The 26,204-nt window shown below is 35.0% G+C and overlaps 1 protein-coding gene across 3 annotated transcripts in view; it reads left to right on the top strand.

The window, feature by feature from the left end:
* Positions 1-24,120, top strand: part of LOC120518752 (sodium/potassium/calcium exchanger 4-like) — a 60,182-nt gene extending 36,062 nt beyond the window's left edge. Inside the window, exons 5-17 of one of the 3 annotated variants that reach the window (XM_039741698.1) lie at positions 885-969; positions 4,082-4,185; positions 5,926-6,000; positions 6,648-6,673; positions 6,794-6,847; positions 7,316-7,437; positions 10,659-10,828; positions 10,951-11,095; positions 11,486-11,652; positions 14,775-14,889; positions 20,996-21,108; positions 22,269-22,334; positions 22,438-24,120. In XM_039741698.1, the coding sequence (XP_039597632.1) occupies positions 885-969; positions 4,082-4,185; positions 5,926-6,000; positions 6,648-6,673; positions 6,794-6,847; positions 7,316-7,437; positions 10,659-10,828; positions 10,951-11,095; positions 11,486-11,652; positions 14,775-14,889; positions 20,996-21,108; positions 22,269-22,334; positions 22,438-22,590 (1,395 nt within the window). In that variant the 3' untranslated portion in view covers positions 22,591-24,120. The remainder of the gene's footprint in view (positions 1-884; positions 970-4,081; positions 4,186-5,925; positions 6,001-6,647; positions 6,674-6,793; positions 6,848-7,315; positions 7,438-10,658; positions 10,829-10,950; positions 11,096-11,485; positions 11,653-14,774; positions 14,890-20,995; positions 21,109-22,268; positions 22,335-22,437) is intronic. The other 2 variants (XM_039741699.1, XM_039741700.1) reach the window with 2 other exon arrangements.
* Positions 24,121-26,204: the final 2,084 nt, after the last annotated feature.

Below are 26,204 nucleotides of genomic sequence, written 5' to 3'. Positions count from 1 at the left end.
TTTGGAATGCTAAATTAAGATCTATTTCATGGGTTTTACATTTTTATAAACTGAGCCACACCCCAGCATAACACAGCAAACTTATTTTAAGAGATTAGTCTTTTATAATCTTCCTGATTGTAACATAAGTGTGGGACTAGGTGGGTGTGATGTATAGGTTGGTTGCTACCCCAAAATTGGCTGTTGTAACTTACAAGCTCACACTTATTTGGAAAGGGTCAATGTAGTAGGGCTAATTTGCATGTCTTTAGCATGGAGAAAATAACTTGGAACAAAATAGTTACCACTCAGATATTTTGAAGTTCTCCTAGAAAACGCATCTTGTACAGGTAATGTTCTTTAGAAGAGCAGTGCTTACCACTGTGCTAACCTGCAATGCACCTGTCCTATTTATTAATAAAAGAAAAAAAAATGGAATTGATTGGCCGTACCTTTTTAAAACCTTTAGGTGAATAACTATTACTTTGCACGAGTGCAATTTTTTTAAATCAACGCATTGTATCAGACTAGCACTTGTGATGTATTGAATCTTGGAGAGTGTTAATGTGTGTCTGAAAACCTTTGCTTTCTGTTCCTGATACAATTGCACTGGTGCATCTCTAACCTCCTACTGCCATACCATATCTAAGACAACTTTTTTTGTGTTGCCTATTATGTCACTGAATTAAAAGTGTACATGCAGTACATAGGTACCTGTCTACATTATTCTTTAAATGGGATCCTCTTCTTCATATGATCATGTCACTGGCCGAGTTGAAAGTTACAAATGAAAAGCTTAATGAACTACTTAATCAAGTGACCACTCTCTATACTTTTTAATAGTAGGTCATTTTCTGATATGAAAAATTATCTATTATTCATTTCTATTTTTCTTTACCTTCTAGAAGCTGCATTTAAGTGAAGATGTTGCAGGAGCTACCTTTATGGCAGCAGGAAGTTCAGCTCCAGAGCTTTTTGCCTCTGTTATAGGTGTGATGCCTTTGAACTTGTGTTTTTTGTTTTCTCTGTGTTTTAGAAAGGACCACAACAGATGCAGCCTTCTAACTTGCCTTGCAAGTAACTCATTGTTCACTACAGTTCTCAAACAAAATTCTCAGACCCACATTATCCAATTCATTGAAATGAGGGACTTATGCCTATCCTGGCAGTGCTTGGAATAAGGCTGGAAACCGCCCTAAATAGGGCAGTCTATTGGGGTGCTCATTTGGACACACCTTTAGTCAAACTATTTAAAACTGGGGTACTACTAAGCTATACAAACATAGGAAGAATGTACAAATTTGTCTTCATGAGCCATTTGTCATCCTAACATTTGTGAGTTATGTGAACATGTTTGATAGCAAAGGTGTATAAAAGTGGCAAATTGCATATACCTGCAGCAGTGCAAACAATTACATTAATTACATTTATGAAATAAATCAATACAAATGTGTGTTTAGTATAATTGAATTTTATTTCACATCCACTGACCAGGAGATGTAATTACATACATGCTCTACAGATGATCCAGCTGCTCAAAAATTATGCTTTTGCACTTTGAGATTGCCATTGAAATTTGGTTAGGATGCATACATGTTTAATTTCAAAATTGTTAAACCAGTTTGATATGTTTTAGAATAATACCACCAATTATGGAAAATCCCAGTGTAATGTCTTATTAATAAGCCAGTCACTTTAGTCTGCTAACCTCATGCACAAACTTTAAGAAAAATTATAGCAGTTTTATTACATTGTGCCTGTATTTGTACTAGCATTCAAAGAATTACATAACTGATTAAGTCTGCTTTCCTAACCAAGTGGTAGACAACCAGAGGAAGTCGAAACATAATCTACTGTTTAAAAAGGGGGGCATACTTACAAAAATATAGATTAATTTTCACACTACACAGGAAATGGCCATTAAGTCTGCAGAGAGACCTAAAGACTGAAGTAACTAGAGGTGAAACCAATTATTTTTTGTAATTTCTCTTGCAGAAATGCATGTATCTGCTATGATAATGTATGATGAAACATTTTAGTAATAGTGATAAATAGTTATTCACATTCACACTATTTAAGAAATCTCTCTCAAATCTCTTCATACTGCTTACATTATCAGGATCGGAATTATGCTGCATAATGTCTTAACAGGTAAAGTCATATGTGGCAAACTTTTTGTAGCTTTATGTCCTACACATGAAAGCTTATGCTGCTCTTTGGTCCCAATCCAGCTCCAAATCTTTCTCTCTCTCTCTCTCATTTTTATAACCTTAAAGAGGCTGGCTCTCCTAAAATTATGTAATCTGGCCCCTGTCATGATAAAAATCATTTCTAGTCTACCATGCACAACTTAGGCCCATTAGACAACACAGAATCTCAAAGACTTTGTTTCAGCCGGACTTGATGCCAAATTAAAAAAAGTTCGTTAGTTGCTGGCATAATAGAAAATGTTATGATCTGGAGACTTTATTTATTTATTTTTTTTTATAGACTGGTTTTACCAGGCAGATAACAGATATGTAGTATGTTTATATAAGTGACATATTAACCGCAAAAGTTTTTATCAAATTCCCCTACAGTTCTGCTTGTTCTGTAGAGAAATTCTAAAAATGTTTTGCCTTAAAAAGAATCCGACGCAATCCCAAATCTCTGCTCACTTCTGACGCTTGCTGTGTGACTGTAGCAAGTCACTTAATGTTCCTGTAAGATACACTTCATCTGTTTACATATTGTATCTTTTAAATTGCTTCTGACAAAGGTATCAGATACATTTCCAGTATTAAGTAATTTCCAGTGCTGCTATGTTGTGGTTCAGCTCCTAATAGGCAATCACTTACCCTTTTCCTCAGTAAACTTCAAAAAAATTCTGGTGTATTGCTTTAAACCAGGGGTGTCCAACTCCGGTCCTGGTGGGCCACAGTGGCTGCAGGTTTTCATTCTAACCATCTTATTTAGTGAGCCGTTTTTGCTGCTGATTAACTTGTTTTGCCTTAGTTTTCATTAACATGACTCGGGCCCCTTAGTTTGTTTTTCCTTAATGAGCAGCCAAACAATGAGACACAAAACAATCTGCCACATTACCAGCTAACCTGAAAATAAAGGCAAAGGTCTCTGTCAAGTTGGTCTGCTCAGGTCACCAAAATATATTGATGGTGGTCTTAGAAAAAACAAAGTCAGCAGTCTGCTGTGGCAGAATGAGAGCAGCAACAAGTCATGATATTCAATAACGACTTTAACAGCAAGAATTCGCTTCTCATTAAGAAACTGGTTAGAGTGAAATTGGCTGGGGTTTGGCATCCCAATTTAGCAGATCATCTGTTGGCTCATTTCACATCTCATTTCTGTTTGGCTGCCATTTAATGAAGAAACAAATCGGAGGACTGAATCCTTAAAAACGGGGCTATTAAAATGAAGGGAAAAGAAGTTAATTAGCAGTGAAAACTGTTCGCTGATTAGAAAAAGGGTTAGAATGAAAACCTGCAGCCACTGTGGCCCACCAGGGCTGGAGTTGGGCACCCTTGCTTAAAAAAACTTCAAAAGTATCAGTGCTTCAGCATCCTTATTTTGGACTATGAGAAGTCCTGTATACAGTATTTAGAAAATGTCCCCCTTCATGGGCCATGGATGGTGGTTGCTGTTCAGCATTTAAAGTATGAACATTTATTCCATCAGTGGTGTTAATGGGATACTCCATCCAAAAATATTTTTTATATGTAACTTCGTCCATGTACTTCATAGTGATGGCCATGAAAACAAAAATCATGTGTTCATGGAAAATGGAGAAAAAAGTAACATAATAAAAGCCAACTGTGACCAATGCTGTACTACAGCAAATGATGTGAAGAACATGATTTAGCCTTTTTTTTTTTTTGTTTTTGGCTTACATATTGTTAAGTAGTTAAAGAATTATTGGCACACACCATAAACTGGAAACCTAAAGCCACATAGGAATGAGTTTTTGAACTGATGACACATTTCTTCTTCAATAAATTCCCATTTAAATAATGTTTAATAATTAATGTACAGTATATGTTGTGTGTATCACTTTTTTGGTTTATATATTTATTTATTTATTTTATTTTTTTTGGTTGTTCACTTCCAGGTGTCTTCATCACCCATGGGGATGTGGGTATTGGAACCATTGTTGGATCTGCAGTCTTTAACATTCTTTGCATAATTGGCATCTGTGGTATATTTGCAGGACAGGTAGGGGTCCAAATGCGAAGATAATTATTTTTCATCAATATCTACTGTACTTAATAGTCAGTATTAATAATGCCATGATATTTACCACTTTATAATAATGAAGAGCATTCTTCAGCTATTTTTGTTCATATTTTCTCATGTGCGTTACTGTGTCACCCAGCTTTGCCCAGAAAATTACACAGGCAGTGGGCCTACGTTATAGTGCCATCCATTATTTGAATGTATAAGAATTAATACATAACTAAGAATTTTTCTGTATACAATATTTGTAGTTTTTCTAGTGCTTGAAGTGATAGAAAATGAAGGTTTTGGAGGCATTGTAAATGATTGGGGCTTCCCCTTTAAAGCCTTTAGAATTTAATGTATATTAAATAAATTTGAGAGGCTCATGGAGTTTAAATTGTGGAGAATCCCTATTCAAAGTAAGCAGATGTGCATGTAAATGTATTTTGGATGACAATTTAGAGATCCCCTTTCAAAGTCTGTTGATGCAAATTACAATGAAGTAACTTGGAGACCTATTAATTTTAAACTGAAATTTTTTTGGCTTGAAGGACACAACTCTCCTATTTCTTTCCCCCCTTTCTTTCTTCCTTCCTTCCTTCCTTCCTTTTTTGCTGCTAGTGAAGCAACACGTACGCTCGCAGCCACAACGTGTGGTACCAGCCCTTGATGCTTATAGCACACTTGCTAACCATTGAGCGTCATGAAACTATCTTCAATTTCAGACCACACTATACACCCCAAACATGATCACATCACTTTTCTTTCTATCTAGGAGACCAACTCTTCTTCAGTTATCTCTCCACCCTATTAGATAGTGGTGCTGTCAATCACTCTTGCTTTGTTCTTTGTTTGCATAAAGTCATCTGAGTGCAGAATGGAGCATGTAAATTAGATGGCATAATATTATTAACTACAAAAAAAAGGGCTAATTTTTCTTTTTTTCTATACCACCAAATTTTGATCAAAGCATTTTTGAAATTTTGGTGGTTTTAGTTTCTCTATTTTAAATCTACCACCAAATATTGATATCAAAGTGTCCTTTCTTTGCCAGTGCCCACTGCCCTAGATGTACAATCTTGAGAACTTTAGCTTTTTAACTAAACAAATTAATGTTTTGGTTTTTGTAAGTAACTGAAGTTTGTATTTTTATAAATAGATCTGCAGTATTAAGAAGTGTAAATTGTGGTTGCTTTCAAGAAGTTCCCTACAGTCAAAAAGAAATGTTTGAATTAGAGTTTGGAAACCTTATATAATGCAAGAACCAATCGATGGCATATTAGTTTCTATTTAAATTAGTTGCATTGTAAAAAAATATAGACATCACAACTCCGAATAGGAATTATTTAATGGATCAGAGCGAACATGATTGAATAAAAAAACCCAAAAAAACTATTGCATACTGTAAGACGATACATTTGCTTTATTTATGAGCTTTGCCAGGTGCTTGTAAGTTTAAGAAAGCTTGCATATTTGTAATCCTTTTGCTTTACATCAGTTTGGTCTGATGCCCTTTTAAGGTCTTATTTGTTGGTGTACATTTTAGAATTCCATTATAGAGAACTGTGTTTTATTTATATATATATATATATATATATATATATATATATATATATATATATATATATATATATATATATATATATAATGTGTGTATGCATAAATAAATAAAATACCTCTGACATAATGTCCAACCAGATTTGCTTGTTTGTCATTATTCTTTTGTTACTCTTAAAGGTAATCATTCTCACCTGGTGGCCCTTGTTTCGCGATTCAGTCTACTACACACTGTCAGTGATTGCCCTTATTGCAGTAAGTTGTTGTTGGTTTTTTTTTTGGGGGGGGTTTCTTTTTGCCAGCTAAGCATATACAGTAATTGCAAGTGGCAATATACTGCTGCTTCCGAAAGTAACAAACCAAATACTACTTTTTAGCATTTGAAATCCAATTGAAGTGGAATTGGTCAAATTAGCTTATTTGGCCATCAGAGTCTGAGACTCCCATACTGCAGGGATTATATTACTACCTAATTCATGGGGAAAAAATCATGTATGTTTGCTTGCACTTTATTGACCTGCATAAATGTGTTTTTGGAATATTTTGTTTTGCATGATTGCTGCTGCAACTTTTTGCAGTTTTTATCTATATACCTATCATGCCCTTAATTTTGCAAGGTGTGATTTTTTTTTTTTTAATGCTTCAGAATATTTATAAAATTGTAACATAGGGTCACTTGAAAGTTCTGGAATAACTTAGGAAATTTAATGAATGGCCTATGCCTCCACATAATTTCTTGATTTACCTTCCATTGTTAATGCTATATTTTCAGGCAAGTTAGATTCCTTTTTATGTTTTTTTTTCTTCTAGGCAATGCATTATAACATAGAGAAATAAAGTGGAGGTCCAGCTGTGTATATGCACATGTTTGTTTATTCTTTCATTTTTTCTTCCACTTCTAGTTTATCTATGATGAGAGAATTTTCTGGTGAGTTTTCTCAGTATGCTTTTACCATTTCAAGTGGCTGATTTCCAAACAGTTCTGTGTTTTCAGACACTTTTTTTTTTTTCTTCTTTCTTTCTTTCTTTCTTTCTTTCTTTCTTTCAGGTGGGAGAGCCTTGTTCTTGTCATCATGTATGCTGGTTACATTCTGATTTTGAAGTAAGTTTATCCACTGTAGTGTTCCAATAACAGCTCACATGCAGTCATTTCGTACTTATCAGTTACTTTGTATTTGAAATAACTACTTATTATTTTTTGTATTTGTATTTTTTTTGTATTATTTGTATTCTCCTGCTTGAATGAGTCAATAGTTCTAGCCCATCACCTTTAATTTCAACTTGAAAGGATGCCTTTAACATTATTTCATTGAGGAAAAAAATGGAAGGTACAGGTCTTGTTTAATGTAATAGTGCTTTAAATTTTATTTTTGAAGCACTAATTAAGGAAAGGCTTACTAATGTATATTTTCTTTAACATGATCTGTCACATTGCTTTGTCCAGATGTTGTTGAAGCAATTGATTTAAATATTAGACAGTTGATAAATTTGTAAGAGGTGTGTGTGTATATGTATATGTAAATGTATGTATGTTACTTTTTCAGACAATATATTCTTTCATTGTTCTTAGATTTAATTCAAGCCTACAGACCTTTTTCACAAGCAAGGTGAGGAAGAACTCTGCAAATGACACTGCAATGAGCAGCGAAATGGAGGATGGTAATGACCCATCAGTACCATTGTTGTTTGGAGGTAAGGGTAATCAGACAGGCAGTTTCTCCTATTTTGTGAAGGGCAATTTGTTTGTTCAGGTTGGTATTCTACAGTTATGGCAGAAAAAGTCTGTCCTTTTTAAATGTTTTTGTCCGGCACATGCTTTGGATGGATGCACTTATTAGTGTTTGTGTGTTATAAATCATCAACTAAAGTTCAGTCAGAACATATCTAATAGCAAAACTTGTAAAAGTGAATGTAGCAACATGGTGTGCTTAAAGAATGCCTAAGAATGGAATTAATTATTGTTGTATTACATTTGTTCATTTTGTGTTGACTTTCTGCTTTGTCAGCAATACATATACAAATCAAGCCAAATGGTAACACAAGACTTTTTGAGGTGTTGAGTTTGGAGTCACCTGAACCTTTCCACAGCCATTAAAATTTAATTCAGTTAACTCTGCAAAATCTTGTAGATCAGGGAGGAAGCAATGGGATTCTAATAACTGGACAGGAGAATCTGATCTAAATCCTGAAGATTTGTAGTGGCTGCAATCTTTCCTTATAGTGTACCTAACCACATAAGCCAATAGCTTTCTTTTTGTAGGGGAACCATTTCCATAAACATGCCGATCATTTATTAATTCCTGTTTTATAAATGAACTGTGTGGTGCTGAGCTTTCAGTAGAATCAGATTAATTGTATTATAGTATATAATTTTAATCAGTTAAATTGTATAAACAGGGCATAGTGATTTTCAAAACGTTGTTGTTTTTTTTTTTATTTTATTTTATTTATAAAATGCACAGTTTTTTCCAGTGCTTTTGCAAGCCACATTTTGTACAGTTTTTATATAGACAGCTCGGCACTGATAAATAAGTGTTAAAAATGTGACATTAAAACCTTTGCCAAATGTCTTTTATGAAATCTGACTCTGTTAGTGTTGGTTTTGTCGGGTCCAAAATAGTTTGGTAGATTATCAGATAATGAATACAACATTTACACCTTCAAATGGTATGTTTTTGCTTTCAAAACAGAAAGACAAATGTAGTGCAAACTATCATTAATTAGAATCAAGTAAACTGTTGTGAAAATCCATTTCATTTTGAAATAGTGGATTTAGTCCTAGACAGGAATGTAATATAGAAAATATTTGGCTTTTTATAAAGTACATCTCACAAACTAGTCAAACAATGAAAGTATTCTATTTTGTATTGATTTGTTTAAAAAAAAAAAAAAAATCAGAGATTGGCAGAATGTTTTTTCTGTTTTGGTATAAAGTTAAACACCTTGGTTAATCTGTTCCTCTAACTATTAAAGCTTTAAGTAATTTAATTTCTTAACTTGTGATATTAAATTTTTAAATAACATCCAACAAAGGCTGTGGTGCGTGTTTTGGAACAGAAATGTTTAAATTGTTGTTTTATCCATTTTTATTTCTGTGAAACCCCTCCTAGATAAAACCAATTGTCTTTTCTTGAATGAATGCCCTTTATCCCTGTAAGTTGTTTCTGCTTCCTTAATTGAGATAACCAGCTTTGCTTAGCTTTGCTTAGCTTTGCTTAGCCATATTGCAGCCCAGAGGGCATAACAATTTAAAGATATATCTACAATTATTTATATTTTCAGTTAAACTGCCATATGCTTTCAATTAATTTTTCTGCTTGCCCTGCATTAATGCCTGTCTGTTTAGCCTTACTAAACCTTTTGCTTGCCTTTAATGAATCTATGAATTTTTGTTAACTGCTGTGAAAGTTCAGATTTTGCAAATTCAGCTATTATTTTTGATTGTGTTTGTGCATGTATATTTGTTTATCCTGATAGATTCTAGTGCATGTCTCTTGTATTAATATTGAATTAAAACTGACTACATATAATGAGAAGGATGCACATCCATCTGTCAACTGCATTTGTTTAATCTGTCCTGGGCTACAGCACAATCTCACAATTCTATCCCTGCAGTATCTGGCACCAGCCAATCACTAATTCATCACTGACGATATACACTTTCATACCTGACAGATTTTCTGTATCTTTTTATTAGGAGAAGCTGTTGTCTATGCTTACAAAATATAGGTGAATGAAAACATATGTACACATTTTAAGACCTATAAGAATCTACAGCATGCACTTCAGCATAGTGTCAAATTGGTTAACTAGTCTTACTATATATATTTTGTAGCTCTAAGTGAAAGGACATGAAGGGCAAAATTCCTATCAATAAACAATGTTCAACATTTAGTTTTTTTTTTTTTTTTTTTGCTGAAGATAAGTTAGCATCTGCCTAGCTAGCCCTACAGGAAATCTGACACATACAGTGGCCTTCTAATCTTGTAAATTATTTTCCTATTTAGGTCCTATAGGGTATTTGTTTTTTTATTTTATTTTTTATTTTTTTAATTCCTCATCTGGTTTGTTTTGGTGTTGACTGTTTTACTGCTGAATGGTAAATTCGGGTCTATTGCTTGTGTCCTTGTGACAATTAAACTGGCTTAAGCAAGATCACTATAATTATATAGAAGATCATGTACAGTATTATGATAAGTTTTTATATACTATGAAAGTATCAACTATGAAATCGCAAAAGTGCAGAGTCAAATATTTGCTAACAGAGGGCAGAATTTCCCCATTTTATTAACATGGAAACTGGTGTTTGGGAAGTTGTTGAGGTCAGTCATTGTAGGAAAAATTTAATTTTTTCCAGGCTTAACGAAATGTTCTGGCCAAAGATGGATGCTCGGCTAACTAGTTAAAGGACCAAGTCCCACAAGCATTTTGAGATCTATTGTGCCAGTTTCTGTAGATACCAAGCAAATGTTTACTTTTAAACAATTCATTAATTTTTTTAATTTGTTTTTTACAATTTGTAAGACAGAAATCTCTTGAATTTTTTTTTTCTTCCCCTTTTTTTGCTTTTGAGTAAAGATTTTCGTTAAATACAAGCATTTGTTGTGAGTTATTTTTGGTTCAACTGTATTGTCATTTCTCTTTGTAAATTTAGTTTTTTCTTTTACTAGTTGGAGGATTTTCATACGTGGAGAGACTAGCGATTGATCATCTGTGCTTTATATTTTTGAACAGATACCTTCAACAGAGCAGATATTGGTGTTTCAGAATGTAACTCTTACAGTATATCTTGAACCATCGCACATTATTTTTTTTTTTCTCTTGCCGAATGCTTTGTGTTGTAATACCCTCTTCCTAGCTTTGACATTTGCTTTTTTTGTTCTGCTGTCTAATTCTGGCTTTGTAATCAATAGTGAAAATTTCAAAGACATACAGCAAGAACTCTGTGATGATGGTAGATGAAATCATATGTGCAAGCCCTCCCAAATTCAGGTTTCCTGAAGCAGGCCTCAGAATCATGATCACGAAGCACTTTGGACCCAAGACCAGACTTCGGATGGCAAGCAGGTTAATTATCAATGAGGTGTGTGGGCTGGACCAATTTTTTGAATAAAAATGTAAAAAAAAATACAACTTGTTTTTTTTTTTAAATTGCCATTCACAGGCTTCTCATCAGTCTCCATTATATTTTTCTTTTGAGAGCAGCGGCAGAGGCTTATCCGGACAGTTAACGGAGTTCAAAAAGATCAGTCTGTCAAGAGGCAAAATGATGTTGAAAATGGCAACATTTCAGCAAACAAGCAAGGTGATGAGAGTGAAGCTGACCTGTCCTCTCCATTTGCACCCCCAGGTGATTTGAATTAAGTTTCTTAAACCCTTGACATTGATTGTCAGATAAATTCTGCTGATGGTGGATAACTTGGGGTTAATAAAAAAAAAAAAAAATAGATACTTGATGTCCCCCAGATTAGTTGCATACCATTGTAAAGATATATTTTACCATTCTGAACTTGTATGTGGTAAGACAATCATAATACATCTTGGTTACCTTGTAGATCAAATTTGTTATGTAGTAATATCGATGAAAATCTGTGCTTCACCTTGCTTGTGTTCAGATGTACTTATGTTCACACAGTAAGAAATTTCCAGGGCTGGCCAATTCCTAGGGCTTTATATGTTCTTCCAATATTCTTGTCATTTTTTGGCAGTTTTTTTTTTTTTTTTTTGTTGTTGTTTTCAGATGGTGTCATGAATATTCTGAAGTGGCTCTTGTCTTGGCCTGTGCTTTTTCTGCTCTACTTCACTGTTCCCAACTGCAATAAGACCAGATGGGAGAACTTCTTCCTGTTTACATTTATTTTGTCCACTGTGTGGATTGCAGTCTTCTCGTACTTCATGGTTTGGATGGTGAGGCACTAAATGATATTTCAAAATCTTTCTCTGCACAGTAAATGTATTTTAGTTTCATGGCATATACATTAAATTACATTTACATATTACATTTTATGAACAGCTGAAATGACTCCAGTAACATGTAAACTATACCATACTCACACCTTCCAACAAGAATTGTATTGCACATTCAACGTATAACAATTTGGTAAAAGTTGGTTTTCCAGTATTTTATCAATATTCAGATCGTTCTTTTATTTCCCAAAAAAAGTTAAATATACACAACACTTTCATAACTTAGTCTTTCACAAGCAAATTGTTTCCTACTGCAACAGAGCTTTTAATTGCCAAAAATGTTGAATTTGGTAGGCTTATGTAACGCTCATGACCAAAAATCTAAATTGGTCAATATACCCATTACAAAAAACAAATGTACAGTGGTTTGAAAATTTACCGCCTTTAACATAAATGTTTAGTCTTTCAGTGAAAACAGTTTTGACTCGGGGAACATTTATGTGCGTCTCTGCCGGTAGTAACTTGGATTATTAAAAATGTAAATTTTTCAGCTACTTTCAGAAAGACTGGTCTGCCAGACTTTGGGAGTGATAGCATATTCAAAGTTAGGTAAAGGCACTTAAACATTATTGAGAACAAATTTAGTATTCATGCTGATTATTTCATCCATCCATCCATGTAACCATTTTCTGCTTATTTTGGGTCGTGTTGGCAGCAATCTAAGCAAAATTGCCTGTTGGGGTAAAAATTAAGCAGTAGTCAGAAAAAGGTTTGGGGATGCAAGTTTTAAAAAAAAAAAAAACACTTCACACAAGTGGAGTTGACAAATGAACTGACTAACAGGTTGTACACTGGTCTTGAATATGGTGGGGGGGAAAAAAGAGGCGGAGTCAGTTACCTCAGTAATTTCACTTTTAGTGATGGTTGAGTCTACCATGTCCCTGGACTCGGCTTCTTCAAAAGAGGGCATCTCAGTAGGACACAAAGGATGGTCCGCTAAGTGCTCCTTCCCAGGTGATGTCTTCGGCACTCCATCCCTACTATAAATCGCATGGGCGAAGCACTGGTTCCTTTTTCTGTGTTGCCTGTCTGCCAGAGTTACTTCAAGGCCGACCAAATTCATTTTCCTTGGCTTCACAAAACTCTTCCCATACCAGAGTTTTTGCTTCTACTTCTGCCATTGCCGCACTCTGCTTGACCTGTTGGTACCTTTCTAATCAAGCTGAAAAGGACTCTTCCTTTCTGAAGGCTGCCTTTACCGCTGACATGCTTCACTGGTTTGGGGATTACTGCCATGACAGGTACCAATGACAATACTGATTATTTCAGTATTTCCAAACAGACATTTGTTAGGACAAGTTTAAAGACTAATAATTCAAAGACCTACGTTAATACAGAAGACAATTTTTTTTTTTTTTTGAGAATAGCCAGTTATAGCTGCTACATTAATAACGCAGAACAGGTTTGTATTTTAAATATCCATTTGGGATCCAGTCTCTTTATATGAAAATATATTTTCATATGATAACTCCATCAAATACAAAATTAGAATGTTGTGGTTTCTAGTACAAGAAAATTGCATATTTCTGGGTTTCTTGTCTCCATTTGGCTATTTAAAACAAAACATTGCTGAAATATCTTCCTGTTATTTTTATCTACTCTGAATCAGCTGTACTAGGAAAAAAAAACTGGCAGCAGAACTGCAAGAAATGAAAAGGCAATCATACAGTACGGAGTTGGTTTTGTAAATTTATGTACTTGTCTAAAAGGGGAACACTGAATATACTGTATATATACTGTAGCTTCAGAAAAGTGTAATTTTATAGTTTTGAAGTGTGTTCTTAATCACAAAATTTGCAGTATATGTATTCTAATCCCTCATCACATATTTAACACATTTACATTTTCAAATTAACTCAAGGAATGCTTTGGTTCCTACAAGAAGTCAGCAATTCATGTAAATGTTTAATATTTATTTCATTTACAGATATTTATTAAAAAAATCCAATACCTGTTGCTGCATATAAAAATAGCACTTTTGGAATTGATAGCAGGTTCTACTGTATTCAGCAATAACTGCAGATATGTTTCGTTAAGTTATTTGTGTCTCTCTGAGCACTGCAGATGAATTTCATTGCTGTGTTCATTGGATACTTGAATCAAGTCAGGAGATAGCAGCATGAACTACTCATTCCATGCCCTGGCACAAAATTATCATGGGTGTTTAAAGTAGGTGATTTCAAAACTCTAAATTTCTTCAACTATTAAAATGTAGACCTGCAGCCTGTTTTGATTAGAAAATTTTCTTGCTGAATATTTTGCTTGAAGAGTGAATGTTTATATTATCATGTCCACTAAACAAATGAGAGAGAACATTTTGTGTATATTGGATTAGTTTCTATAAAACATTTGACAAAGTTCACAATGAATGAAGCAAGCAGTAAGACAGCAAGTATTTTTTTTTTCTCTAGCACTGTATAGATGAGAAAAATCTAAATGAGAAGTGAAGGATGAGATTCTGAATATATTCCCGGTCAGCTGCTTATTTCAGTTAAAATACTGTATTCTTGTGTAGTCTGCTTACATTTTGCTGCATGATCCTTAGTACAGGTGATTAAATCAGAAATATTTTGTGCACTGTGTATGATTATATATAATACTGTTTTTTGTGTTGCTATATTGCAATAGTTCTATGTTTTACTAGCCTTCAATCTCTAGAAATCCTTTCATGAGTCAATTTGTATTGCTCAAAAGTGCAAGGATGTTGCAGTTTATATCTCTTCTAGGGCATCATCAAAGTAACCTATAATATTTACATAACAGTCCTTTCACAAAGACAAGTTCTCTTGCAAGAGATTTTACCCATTTACAAATTGCTTTGACAAAGATGATTGATTGGCTACAGCTCATATGAGGAATCAAAGCATAGTTGCAGATGAAATCTGTATAATATTTAGTTGCCTTCATGTTTAACTAATGTAACAATTCTCTAACGCTTTCTTCCACATTTGACAAGTAAGGTGCAGTCAATATTGAGCCTATTCATGCAATTTTTTTCCACCAGACTGCAGAATTTTCTGAAGAGTGTTTACTTCAATGTCTTTTTGCTTAACTCGCTGCAGGTTACAGTTGCAGGATATACACTAGGAGTTCCCGATGTAATAATGGGCATCACATTCCTTGCTGCGGGAACCAGTGTACCAGACTGCATGGCCAGTTTAATTGTTGCCAGACAAGGTACATCTGTACATTTCCCACTTAACTGCCAGGATTTTTACATGAAGTTATGGCCTTTTTTTCCCCTGTGTTCTTGCATTTCAGTTTGCATTTTTGTACTACTTTTGTCTGCATTTGGAGTTTTAAATTGCTACTTCATCCATATCATTAACATCTGTTTTATTCCATAATTAAGGTTTTGTTTATTTAGCATTTAGTTGATATTTAAGATATAGAATTTTACATATTAATTACCTGTTTATGGGAAGTGACATACTTGATACTTGCTCATGCACTTTGTCAACATATGCTTTCTTTACCAAATGATATTAGTGTGTTTTATGTATAGTGAACTGAAACACCCATTACAAAGGAACAGCAGGCAGAAAAGGTTGACATAGTATAGGGCCCAATAAGGACCTAGGAAAGGAGATAAAGTGACATTGGGGGTCTCCTTGACAGAGTTCAACCTTGTTGCCTTATTTACAGTAGTAGGGTTGCATATGACCCCAGAAATATTGGGGATGTAAGTGAGTAGATATAAAGCCTTCTTTGTAGGAGGAGTAGAAGCCAGATGTAAGAGGAAAACGGGAGATGCAAGGGAGTATTGTGGTACTTGGAGGTTGGTAAGTGGGAATTAAAAAAAAAAATTGCTAGGCTTTGAAAATTTTTTATCGCTTTTCTGCAATTTTTGTAGTATACACTGTGAAACACAACATGTGACACAAGTGCAAACATACTTTTTTCTCTCTCTCTCTCTCACGTGGGAAACGTCATACCTCCATTTCCCACCTGTACAGCACAGTTCAGGCATACGCACAGAACACCAAAAACTGTTTTCTTCTTTTTCTTTCTTTCTTTGCCTCCACTCCTCCAGCAAGCTTCATTCTCTTCCACCTGACTCTGGCACCTCGAGTAGTGGCTGCTGGCTCTTTTTTGAGGCACCCAGAAGTGCTCCAGGTGCTCATCGACCACCTTCTGGCAGCACTTCCAGGTGTTGCAGAAGTGCTTCAACCAATGGCACAGCAGTCATCTAGGCACCCCCTAGTGATGGCTACGGGCACCAGCAGAGTTGAGCTTCAAACTGATGGCCCTGCTGCAAGCCAGGGAGGGATATCCTCTAGTTTTCTGAGGGAGGTACTATCCTAGTTAAACTTTTTCCCCGGGTCCTTCCAGTACAGAGGCATCTCGGCCAGGCAACTGCCCTGGCTGTACTCTACAACAGGTACAGATTAAAAGCTTTCAGAAATGTAACAGATATACTGAACTTCTTTGGAAATGTTTTCTTTACATAACAAAGATTACATAAACAAGAAGTCAGTGATTGTACTTTTTATACTATAAGTCAAATTTTTAAGAGTAATTTGCCATTTTTTTCTTTTTTTAGTTTGCATAAAATGTTTCATAATGAAGTCAATATTTGAAATTTCAATAATCTGAAATTCAAAACTGTCAATGCACATTACATTCATAATAGTAAACATGTGGTGAGTAATATTTAAAAAAATATAAAATCTACTATAATAGCTAACATGTGAAAGGGTTTGTAAATTCAACGGAACTTTCATCAGGAAGATAATACAAAATTTTAAAAGGCTTCTCTGGCTGGGTTTCCAGACTCTTGCCCATAGACACTTCTTCTCATAGGCTTGTCACTCAAATCGTAGAAACTGCTACATCTTATTTTAGTTCAAAGACCTTTAAACCGTGTAGTTGGAAATGTGTTTAGCTCCTCTGACACATTTCAAAGCTTGTTAAATCATGGATGTTTTTTGGATACTACTTTATTATAGTTTTTTCAAATGTCGGTTGGGAGGCACCCCACCCACACTGTCAGTAAATACTGAGCTCAAAAATAAAGCAATTATGTTCATTACCTGTTAGCGTTCATATTTTTGTATTTCTTAATGCAGTGCTTATAAGGATATTGCATTGTATGAATGTATGTAAAGTATGTGTATAAAGTAGGATGACCACATTTTGGTTTTCAATAAAGGGGATGGAGGTAAAACCACATTCAAGGCACCTTCAAAGTAATTAATGTTTTACTTTTTTCTAAGGTAAGTTGATTAGTGGTCATTGGCCGCTTTATTAAGTAAACCTATCTAGTACAGAGTCTGACCCCTTTGCAAATTATCAGGCCACTGCAATGAAAGAGTTACTATTTTGGCACTGGTTCAGTTACAGTTCCCATGCTACTTTTAGCACTTTAAATATAGTATTAAAATTTAAAGAATACTGAAATGTAAATGTAAGCTTAAGCTGTTAAAGTGTATTAGAATATTGGAAATCCAATGATGATTTCTTTTAAATGTTTTGTTAATAACACTTAAAGATTGAGCTTGGGTTAAGACCAACACTACTTAATCTCCTTTTTTGAGTAGTTATAGTTATCCTAGTTATAGCTGTGCATGTTATCCAGTGACCTGAGACGAAGGCTTGACTCCTTTGGTACTGTCTCTCCTGAAAATCCTTGGGTACCATTGGTTTGACTGTGTTGAATGAGCAGTTGCTCATGGAGTCCCGAATGAGCCACATTACCTGCATTGTGAATGAGTGTCGGTTACGGCACTACGGCCATGTGGCATGTTTCCCCGAGGGTCATCCAGCTCGTAAGATCCTCATTAATGGGGACCCGAGTGGCTGGACCAGGCCAAGGAGTTGCCCACGTAACACCTGGATGCGGCAGATAGAGGGTCAGTTCCGGAGGGTGGGACTGGACCGCATGTCTGCCTGGGGGGTTGCCAACCAGGATCTAGAATTGTTTCGTTGTGTAGTGGGTGCGGCAGTGCACTTTACAAGTGCATGCTCCCCAACTTCACTTGACTAGTTTCAGCCTTTAAAACTATTTCCCCATACCCTTGTGCTTCCAAATCAAAATGTTCTTGCAACTTTTGAGAGAAGCAGACCTGGCACATCCTGATGTTGTTACCCCTCTAACATTTCACATGAGAGATGTAATGACTCCTTCAAGTTGAGGAAGAGGGAAACCTGTATAGCAGCTGATATGTTTCCATTTATGGATTTGTTAAGCTGAAGACATTCAAAATGAGCATTTGAGAGACTGTCGTCTGATCTGTCACAGCTTTTTTACAGTAAATGTGATGTAGAGGAGGAAGTTTCTGAAGGTGAAATCAAAATTGAGTTAGATCTGGATTATGCTCCTCCTCCGGTGACAATGTGTACCTTGAAAATGAAGCTCTTCCAGTCTCTCCGCCACTAAGAAAAATCTTTCATGCCCTGAAAAGGGGAAATATTTTGTTCCATCACACCTTATAAATATCAGTGTAGGAAATGTAATTAAAAATTGATACAGGCCCTTCCAGGTAAAATGTCTCTAATCCAAGACATCAGATATGGACAACTGAATAGATCATCAGAACAGAAGATCATCCTTGAGATGATCAACTTAGAGGAGAGACTAAGCATATAATGATAATGGAGAAAGAGCTTACATTGGGTTGCTGGTTTTGGCTGGGATATACAGTATAAGTCAAATGAGAAACTAACAGCAAGGCCATGCAGTGCAAACAGTGGCAGGCTCATATTTACAGCTACAATGTGAATGTTTACAAAATTGTATATATTAACAAAAAACAATGTTTTTGGTCAGAAAAAATGGCAGCCTTGCTGCAGTGAAAGGATGTGTGGTTTGGGGGAGAGAAATGAGTTGACCAGTCACCGGTTCTTTACAAGTTTGTGGATGAATGATTGGTTCCATTCTGTTGGCATTGTCCTTTCAGGCAGCACATGACAGACAAATTAGCAAAGTATGGCATAAAAATGTATACAGTTCAGCTATACATCAGAATGTGCAAGAGTCTACAGGGCAACATGCTTGGGCAGCAATTTAAAAGAGCTAGGGTATGTGGGTAGTGTTAAATTTGACACTGGGATTATAGAGTTATACCGTCAATTGTAACAATGTTTTCACCTTGTGTGCATTGGGTGAAAAACTGATGGGACTATAAGCAACAGCAAGCCAGGTTTCCCAGAGCACTTCTAAAAATAAAGGACAACAAGGTAACCTCTTTTGAAGTTTTCCTTCACTAGCAGAAACCATTGTACTGCCCCAAGAAACACAAAAATGGGCTACTGATGAGCACACAGCACAATGTTAATAACCTGAACTTAATAGAAGATCTTGTCCTTGATTACAGGGTGACATTGGGAGGTGTGGAAAACCTGGAGAAGGCCACAGGCTTGTGCTTCTGCTGGCACAAGACTGACTAGTGGTCATGTGTCCTATTTGCAGTATTATTGATGAGATTACCTGCAGTGTCTTCATTATACAGAATTAAATAAAGGGCGTAAACAGTTGAAAACTGAATTGAAGGAGAATCCTCCTCATGTAGCTGGATAAAGTCCTAGTGATGCTTCATTATTGGTAGAAGATTACACATCCCAAGAACCTCTAATTTGAGAAAAATTTTAAATGGACACTCCCAGACCTACTGTGCCAGTTGGTCCATCAGCAGTGATTTCAGTAATTTTGGGTTAGGAAATAAAAAATACAAGCAATCACTCGAAAAAGATGAAGACTAAATGCATGCAAAATGTGAATTACACAGGAAAATATTACATATGAAGTGTATTGAATGAAGTTGCAATAACCATTCTCTTAAACATTAAGATGGCTTGAAGAAAAATGTGAATCTGCATCATCTTTAGCTCTTTTAAAGTTGGCACAGGTAATTACAATTACCTCATACGTACATCCATAAAAAAAAAAAATGCATCTGCTGAAACTTTGGAGTTTGCCACCCCTGTATTAGAACGGAAAAACAGCAGTTTTTGAAATGTGTGTTGTGGCAGAATGAGGGCAGCAACAAGCCATGGAATTAAATAACTGGTTTAATTAACAGCAAGAATTGGCTTCTCATTAAGAAACTGATTGGAGTGAAATTGGAGTTTGAAGCCCCAGTTTAGCTGGTCATCTGTTGGCTCGTTTCGCATCTCATTTCTGCTTGGCTGTCATTTAATGAAGAAAGCAATCAATTCAGAGGGCTGAATTCTTTTAATAGGGCTATTAAAGTGAGGGGGGGGGGGAGTTAATTTAGCAGTGAAAACTGGTCACTGATTAGGTAAAGGGTTAGAATGAAAACCTATAGCCACCACAGCACACCAGGCCAGGAGTTCACCACCCCTGCCCTAGCTGAATTGGGTGTGCAAGAGTGGAGTTACAGGACAATATTCAAAACAGGTTCCCAATAAATGAATTTAGGAACACAATCACACAAGCCAATCACATTTCTATTATTGTGTAACAGTTGTTAAAACTAAAGTGTTAATGAGAGTGCAAAAATAAAGTAATGGAAATTTGGTTAGAAGTTATGGAAAAGTTTTTGAAATTTTACTGGTAAAATTAGTAGGTCCCTGAATGTATATACAGTATTACCCTTGTTTGATCTTTGAATGCTATAAGTTTTTAATGCTTACAAAGAAGATTAAAATTTATTTGAATCTAAACATATAAAATGTTTTGAAATGTTGTAAAATTTGATTGGGGCCAGTTTTTAACTTCTTTCCTGCAGAGCCCCTTAAGTGACATGGGTGAGGAAACAGTCTTGTAAGAAAGAAAATTTTGATAGGAGGAAAAAAATCATTGTGGCTTTTTAAAGATAATTTGGGGGGGAAACCAAGATTGTAATTGCGATTCACCAACACCCAGCCTCTCGTCAAATATCCAGACCCACTCTGTGCTGTGAACTGCTGCAAGGTATAATTGATGATTAAGAAGATGATCAGGTATCGGTGCTAGTGGCCTAATCTCAGCCATTCTCTGAGCAGATACTGGGTTTGGGTTGCTTGTGTGTCTCCTTGTATTATATTCAAAATGAAAATTGCCCCAAATTAGACTGGAATGTACTTTTGTAAAAGAACACAAGTATGCTGTATTATCCCCTCATGATTTTTCCCTCCCATCTATTTCTAATTGCATTAATAGTGTTAGCACATATACTTAAGTAGCTTGTTATATGATATTATGGGGTATTTCTATTAAGTAATCCAGAATATTGTATCAATAAAAGATAAAATGGCATACTGCTGATTTTGCTGCAATTAAGTCTAAAAGCTCTGTCCAAGTTCTTATAGGGTACAAAAAATTGTATTTTTATTTTTTAAGGTTTTGGTGATATGGCTGTGTCTAATACAATAGGAAGCAATGTGTTTGACATTCTGGTTGGGCTTGGTGTCCCTTGGGGTTTGAAGACCTTGGCTTTGGATTATGGCTCTTTTGTAAGTATGGTTCTATAGCAGCTGCAATGTTTTTTGGGTGGTCTTAATTTTTATTTGTTTATTTATTTATTTTATTTATTTCAAGAAAATAACATAATAAAATCAAATTCATAAAGCTTCTTCTTCAAACTAGAAGAATGGGGGGAAAAAAATCAGGAAGTTAAAGCAGGAACAAAAACTACAATCGAACAAAACTAAATTCAATCTCTATCCACGAAAAATAGAACAGAGCCCAAAAAAAGGGAAAATTGTTTTTGGTTTTCTCAGTTTCAAATAGTATAGAATATCACTACCCATTATTATCCATTGAGTTATAACCGGTCTGCTGGGATTCTTCCAGTTAAACAAAATAAGTCTATGAGCTAGTAGTGAGGTATAGGTAATTACAACCAGTTTGTCCTCCATGTTAAGCCCACCGGGGAGTACACCAAACACAACTATTAATAGGTTAGGAGTGACTGAGTAACCAAGGCTGTTGGAAAGTTCAATGAATTTTGTCCACAATAGTGTCAATTTGGTGCACTCCCAAAACAAGTGGCCCAGTGAGGCTGAAGCTAGATTGCAATGCTAGCAGGTTGAATCTTGTCCTGGATACATTGTGGACAATTTTAAATTAAATAGATGTGATCGCTGAAATATTTTAAGTTTAATTATTTAATGTTTTATGCCTTTAGAGCTAGAGTGTATTCTATGTATTGCTGACTTCCATGCCTTTTCTGAAAGATTAATTGAAAGGCACTTCTAACTATTTTGTAAAGGTAACCAATGCATAGTATACCTCTCTGTCTAGGGAGAGGGAGAAAGACCACATTTACTTCATAGAATATTTACTAACTGCTGAATTTAAATATTTGTGCATACTGAATGTAGAGCACCTGTTTGGTTCATTTTCTTCTGCCTGTACACCTTTATGTAATTAGTATTTGAATAAGGTACAAAAGCATACTTTAAATTGTGCTGTATGAAAATAGTTTCATTGTGGGTTAACTATCCTGTATTAAGGGTTTCTGCTGTGCCTAAGGTAAAATGATGAGATGCATTTTCAGTTGCTATATTAATGAATGAAATCATGTGTGTGTGCATATTGCTTTAACTACTAAGGTATACTGTAACTGAGGGATTTCACTTGCGTCTGACTTTCACCCTTTGAATTTACTCAGGTGCAGATAAACAGTCGAGGTCTGGTATATTCTGTTGTGCTTCTTTTGGGATCTGTTGCTTTAACGGTAGGCGTGTGTGTGTGAAAGGAGTGTGTCTAATGTTGTATGATCTGCAGTGCGTCACCCTCGGTGGTTCAAATGTATGACCTTTGTCTATTTATTTTGGCAGGTGTTGGGTGTGTACTTCAACAAGTGGAGACTGGACATAAAGCTAGGGATATATGTCTTTCTGCTTTATGTAATTTTCCTATGTTTCTCTATTTTGATTGAATATAACATCTTCACTTTCATTAACTTACCAATGTGCCGTGAGGATATCTGAGAAGACATTGTGCTTTTGTGGATTATTGTAGCAGCCTACCCATAAACACTAAATGTGTAACTTCAAGATTTTCTTTTCAGAATTAAATATGGAAATTGAGAAGTTGTATTTTCCTGGTGCTGCAAATGTATTAGACCTCTAGATATTGTCTTATTTGGAGTGCTTACCTTTACCAATACCAGCAAATGCCCCTGATGGGATTTCATGAGGCAGCAACTCATCAATGACACTTAATGTGCAGGACAACCAGCAGAGAAGACTTAAACTTGTGTTTTTGCATTATTTTGCTGCTGTTTTTATGTCTTATGAGGACATTTGTAATTTTCATGAAGACACAGATAATCTGTTTCAGGTTGAGGTCCAATACATTTTTGACATACTCGGCTACATTATGGTTTTACTGTATATGGACTAGGATACTGGTGTACATTTTCATAGCCAATGCAGCAAATCCACATTTGCAACATTCTTGCTCTCCAAGATTCCTGTGATAATGTTGAGACTGTTTCAAATTGCACTCAAGTTTTGGACGTATTTAAATTAGTAATAGAAGTTCCGCATAACAAGATTTTCTTTGAAGAAATCTTCTACTGTATACATTCCTGCTCTTCCTGGAAAAGTGCAATGCAAGTGTTATCTGTTATGTAACATTTTGGACTGTTGTGTAAAAATCTGCGCTTGAATTTTCACATTTCTCATTTAAAATTTATATATGTATAAACTATAAAATATAAAGATGGTTTTCATAATTTGTTTCCAATTTTCCTTAGTTTCAAAGGATGGAAAAAAAATAGAAAAAATATGGCTGTTTTTTTTTTCTTTGTTTTTTTTTTTTTTTTTTGTTTTTTTAATATAAATATGTATAAATTACCTCCAAAGATTGTGAAACTAACAAATGGAAGCCTGTTGTAAGGCAATTCAAAGGTTTAAAATATGGGAGGGTTGTGGTCATCTAGTCTGGGGCCACATTATTAAATATACCATTTGTTTAAATAAATTTACTCATTGAAATTGTTTCTTTTGCGTAAATGGTTTGTGGGAGAATTTTGTTATACATTTATGCTGTTTTGTTGGTGATTTCCTGTAGCTAAAGTGTCATTTTAGCAGATCAACCGCCGTCACCAGGTGGTACTCCTACCTGAGCTGCCCATTTTAAAGTAAATGTTTCAGATACGACTTGCTTTGAGGCTTCCTCAAGCTTAAACAGCTGGAAAGCAGTGATGTGTGAATCCTGATGCTGCAGAGACTTCTGCTTTTGACTTGTTCTGCTGTCTGAAATCTGTTTTCCTCATTTAAGTCAACTTTTTGAAAATCATGGTGCTAGCATCACTCTAACCTTCCCTATAACAGTTAGGAGAAAGATATGGATTATTAAACCGCCATCATACTGCTGTTTAGATTGTTGCTCCCTGGTAGAAGGTGCCAAATGCAGTTGTCAAGGTTGATCCACAGTGTTCTTGGCCTACCCTGTCAGAACATTGGACCAATCAGTTTTGAAAGCATTTTTTTTATAATCTTTTATTACATTTAGTTTATTTTTGAAAAACTCTCCATAAAAGCTCAATGGAAGTATTTTTTTTTTTAAATTGACGTGACTCCGTTGTCTTTTTTTTTTTTTTCTTCCTTTCTCCTTCTGCATTTTACCTCTCTAATGTTGTTGCCAGCATATTTTGCTGGCTAATGGCTTTGATGCAATGTTGCTGTGTACAGGTATTTGTGCTAAGCTATGGCAAAGTGAAGCTCAATTAGCAAATATGTAAATGAGAGAAACAGAAACACAGTGAATGTCTGTGGTCTTAATACACTTCCATACGTTTGAGATGCCTAAAAATGCTCAATTATTTCTAATTTACTGGTATGTTAAAATGGATTTCTTCATTTTAGTTATACAGTATTTAAATGTACCTCTTTGTACAAATCGTTTGAATGATATCATTGGAAAGGGAAAAAAAAAATCTTACAACATAAGAATGACCATGTAGCAAAATTGAAAAGATTAAAAAGTGCTTAAATAATTGGACTTCTCTGCAATTATTGGAATCTACGTATAGCAGGGTTGAAAACCAGTCTACAGGCCTCCAAGACCCAAACTTGACCACCCATGAATTAACTTGTTTTCTTTGATTCTTTGTGCCGTTTTGGATTTCATTTTTTATGTTGGTCTTATGAGACGAGATTTGTAACTTTATTTTTTTGACTGTTGTTGCTGTGCTTTCTTTTGTTTTGATTCCTCTATATTTGAAACCTGATTTTTGAATGAAGACTAGGCAAGATAAATTATTATATAAAACCATTAGAGAAGCAGCAAAATTAATCTTGATTTTTTTTTTGATCGCTTACAAAATACACCATGTATTTTTAATATCTGCATAACATTAGTAGTTTCTTGCATGTTTTTCATTTTGGGTTTTTATAACCTCATTCCCACACATCTGACAATAAACAAGTGTATTTGAAACCACATGTTAAACAATATGACATATTTTGTGCTGCATTTGTCTTGCTTATTTCACTAAATGTAAATATTCTGAAAGAAAATGGTACAAGATTATTTTAATATTGGCCACATTGTTTATTCCCACAGGAAGATGAATGGCAAAGTGTTACATTTATGTTGAATCAAATGGAAATTATACAAGATGGGAAAATAGAAATGAGTGGATGGGGTAAAATTGATTTAGAATTATAATCTTGATAATGACAGAGCTGTAGAATTTAATCATGTTCATGTATATTTATGTTTAAGCAAATAACTGGTTTATAAGTAGAAAAAAGTAACAAATTAAAATTTTGCACATGCTTTGTGTGCTGCAGCAATACATCTGACATACAGTAATTTCTCACTTTTTGTTGTAGTAAATAGTACATATAAATTAAATATTTAATCATTCTAATATTGTACACCTTTTATTGATAGAAATACTCCTTTGAGGTGATTCCAAATAAATGCAAAGCAAAGAGCTGAGAAGTGTGCATTGCACAAAAAGTAGTAAATAATGGATAGTGTTGCCTAAGACCTCTCCTTTCAGAACTGCTTAAACATACAGTACAGTATGCATTAGTAGTATTGCATTACAAAGTTCGTAGTGCCTTATACATTCATAAGTAAGACACTCTTGTAAATATGTTTCTGCATTTTTTTTTTTATTTTTCATTTTAGGTTTTTTGGGGTTTTTTTTTTTAATCCTGTTTTTAAAAGTTTGCTAAATACCCAAACAGGAAATCATTCTGCAGTTTACTGGCTTGCCTACACTGATTGTGGTAATCAAGAAATTAATCTTAAAGTTGTCAGTTACAACGCGGTAGCTTTTTCAAATTTGAAGGGCATAATCATCAGGAGTCCACGCTTCTGTAAGATACTCATTGAATGAACCAGAAATGGTTTTGCACCCCCCACCCCATTTCAATTTACTTGGATGGGTTGAACAGCCTAGAAACCGTCAACCCTGTATATAACTGATTTCACTTCCCAAGAGACTCCTTTTTGAACCTGGCAACTACCTTCCTGAACAGATTGCTCGCATCTGTAGTCCAGGCGAGAGAATTTTCTGCACAGGCCTCTTTTGTTTATATTTAGCAGATAGTTCTGCTTCAGCTATTAGTAAATGAAAGAT

Source organism: Polypterus senegalus, chromosome 18 (assembly GCF_016835505.1).
Source record: "Polypterus senegalus isolate Bchr_013 chromosome 18, ASM1683550v1, whole genome shotgun sequence".
Taxonomy (NCBI): Eukaryota; Metazoa; Chordata; class Cladistia; order Polypteriformes; family Polypteridae; genus Polypterus; species Polypterus senegalus.
This window is presented reverse-complemented; position numbering and strand designations above follow the sequence as displayed.